This window comes from Tigriopus californicus, chromosome 3, assembly GCF_007210705.1.
Source record: "Tigriopus californicus strain San Diego chromosome 3, Tcal_SD_v2.1, whole genome shotgun sequence".
Taxonomy (NCBI): Eukaryota; Metazoa; Arthropoda; class Copepoda; order Harpacticoida; family Harpacticidae; genus Tigriopus; species Tigriopus californicus.
The window spans coordinates 13024998-13027786 of record NC_081442.1 but is presented as its reverse complement, the minus strand read 5'-3'; the positions used below and the strand labels follow the sequence as shown (position 1 = coordinate 13027786).

Below are 2789 nucleotides of genomic sequence, written 5' to 3'. Positions count from 1 at the left end.
GACACGGCTAAGTACGGTAACACTTGTAAACGTTGTGACGGTAAGGGACACTGGGCTCGCCAATGCCCCAGTAAACCATCGATTAAAGAAGAAATCCCTACAACTAAACAGTTTTCTCAACTCCAGAGTCACGGGCATATGACCGAGCAAGGAGAGGAAGAGCAACCGCCTGCACCCCCCTTCGAACAATGGAACGAACAAGAAGTTTTGGATCCACATAATTTCTTTGTTGATTCCCATGTCAATCTCGTCAGTCGGAACCCAGCGAACCAAGTACCCTCCTTCATCAAAGTGAAGATTGGGAAGAGTATCACGCATATGCTAGTGGATACTGGTAACCTAACACACAATTTAATTGATCACGAATTGTTCCAGCGAGCATACCCAGATCCTGCTAAACGCCCTAGTATCAAACCGCAAACCACCCCGGTCACTGCCGCCGGACTTCAGCCGCTCGAAGTAGTGGGAATATCCGACATTCCCCTCAAGATTGAATCCGTTTGAGATGAATGGATTGCACGATGTCTGATCGTGAAGCAATTGGGTACTAATGCCATCTTAGGAGCCCCTACGATGAAAAAGATGCCACTGATGGCCGATCTACAACGAGCTGTTGCTTATATTGGGCCTAAGGGCCAATGTATTCCGCTGTACAGCCGCTACGAAGTAGCCCAATTTGCCAATCGACACGATGAAGACGCCAACTGCCACGCTATTGACGTTTGTCTGGTCAGGGACACGATCTGTCCCCCTTATGCAATGAAAACGATCCAGACCAAACCCGCGAATAGAAACGTCGAGAACGCTACACTAACCGCTCAGAGAGCCCAAGAAGCAATTGATACAGATGGAATCTTCATTCCACATGCTCAAACCAAGCTCGACCGAAAACAAGCCAATGCCTTCATAGCCATAGTATCTACTAAGAAGGGAACCACAGAGATACCCGTATTGAATACTACCGAACGGCCAGACACAGTTAAAGCTGGCACCCGACTCGGTACAGTATATACTATCCACTCTAATGAACAATCTAAACTTTGTTCTCCCACGAAAGGTCCCGAGCCCAAATATGAACACTTAGATACCGAGAAAGACGAAGCCACCATCCGCCAGATGTTATGGGACTTCATTGGAGCGCCACCTGAAGCTGACAAGAATGAGCCCCAAAAGAGAGAGAGCATTCACAAGTTATTCAAAAACCAGATCCGCCAACACCCCAGGCTCACAGCGACACAGAAGCAGATGACAGAGGATCTGCTCTATCGGTTCTATCATGTGCTCTCTCAATCCAAATATGATGTTGGTAAAACCGATCTCATTGAGTTCCAGGTTGACACCGGAGAAGCCAAGCCAGTCAAGGATTTAGTCCGACCACAAAACCCACTGATGAGAGCCGATCTTCGAAAAACTTTGGATGAATGGCTCAACAATGGAATCACATCGCCTAGCATGTCAGCATGGTCCTCCGCACTGGTCCCCGTTAAGAAGAAAGACGGATTGTGGAGGTACGCCGTTGACTACTGATCACTCAACAAAGTCACTAAACGAGACTGTTTAGTAGCTCACAATCTCGAACAATTGGCTAACGAGCAATTATCTAAAGCCAACATGTTTATAAGTGTCGACCTAGCAGCAGCATATTTGGCCATACCTGTCAGACAAGAAGACAAGGAGAAGGTAGACATGGCCACACCTGAAGGATTATTTGAGTTCAATAGAATGCCATTCGGAGCTATGAATTCAGGCAACACGTATGCCAGATTAATGAAGATTGTCGTAGGAGAATTAGTAGAGCAAAACAAATGTCTCTCGTACTTCGACGATCATCTCTATCCGGCCCAGACATTTCTACAAGCTCTATTCAGATTTGCAGAATTCCTCCACGCAGTAGAGAGAGCCAACCTAAGAGTGGGTTCATCCAAGACGGAGCTATTCACTGAGGAAGCCGTATGGCTCGGACACCTGCTCAAGCCTGGTGGTCTCACCCCGGCCGAGCGCCTCACAGAAGCCGTACGCGAGTGGCCGGTCCCTAAGAATCTCAACAAAATACGGACGTTCTTAGGAAAATGTTCTTATTATCGTAAGTTCATTCCGAGATTCAGTCACATTGCAGAACCAATGAAAAAGCTCCTATGCAAAGACACTGAATTCGTGTGGACCGAAGCTCAGCAAAGAGCTTTCGAGGCCCTGAAACAGAAGTTATGCGAGAAACGAGTCCTCGCCCATCCAGACTTCCACAGCTCCAAACCGTTCATTGTAGACACCGATGCTTCGGGATTCGCTACAGGCGCGGTACTCTCTCAGAAATAAGATGACGGTATTGTCAGACCAGTTGCTTATACATCTAAGTCTCTCTCACACGCTGAAAAGAATTACAGCGTCACCCGAAAAGAATTATTAGCTATTCTACAAGCCGTCAAACATTTCAGATGCTTTCTATTGGGAAGAAAGTTGTTCCTGATACGCACGGATCATATGGCATTGAAATGGCTAGTGACTTCGATGTCATTGAGAGGGCAGCTCCTCAGATGGAGAGAGGAACTCCAAGATTATAATTTCGAAATTGAATACCGACCAGGAGCCGCCCATGGGAATGCTGACGCCCTTTCTCGTCGACCCACATCCGAGGAAAACCCAGCACTTGAGATCGAAATCACCCAAGAAGATCGCCAAATGTACCAAAAGTTAGGAGTCAAACCTCCCACTACTGACGCCTTTTGTAAGGCCCAAGTTAACGCTATTACCCGCAGCCAAGCCCGGCAAATGGCTACACTCGAAGAAGAAGT

General features: G+C 47.3%; 1 protein-coding gene across 1 annotated transcript; it reads left to right on the top strand.

Moving 5' to 3' along the window:
- The first annotated feature begins 573 nt into the window (after nucleotides 1-573).
- LOC131878175 (uncharacterized) lies at nucleotides 574-1527 on the top strand. The gene is made up of 2 exons (XM_059224083.1): nucleotides 574-1000; nucleotides 1058-1527. Exons 1-2 carry the CDS (start codon nucleotides 574-576, stop codon nucleotides 1525-1527), a joined length of 897 nt encoding a protein of 298 aa, XP_059080066.1.
- The last annotated feature ends 1262 nt before the right edge of the window (nucleotides 1528-2789 follow it).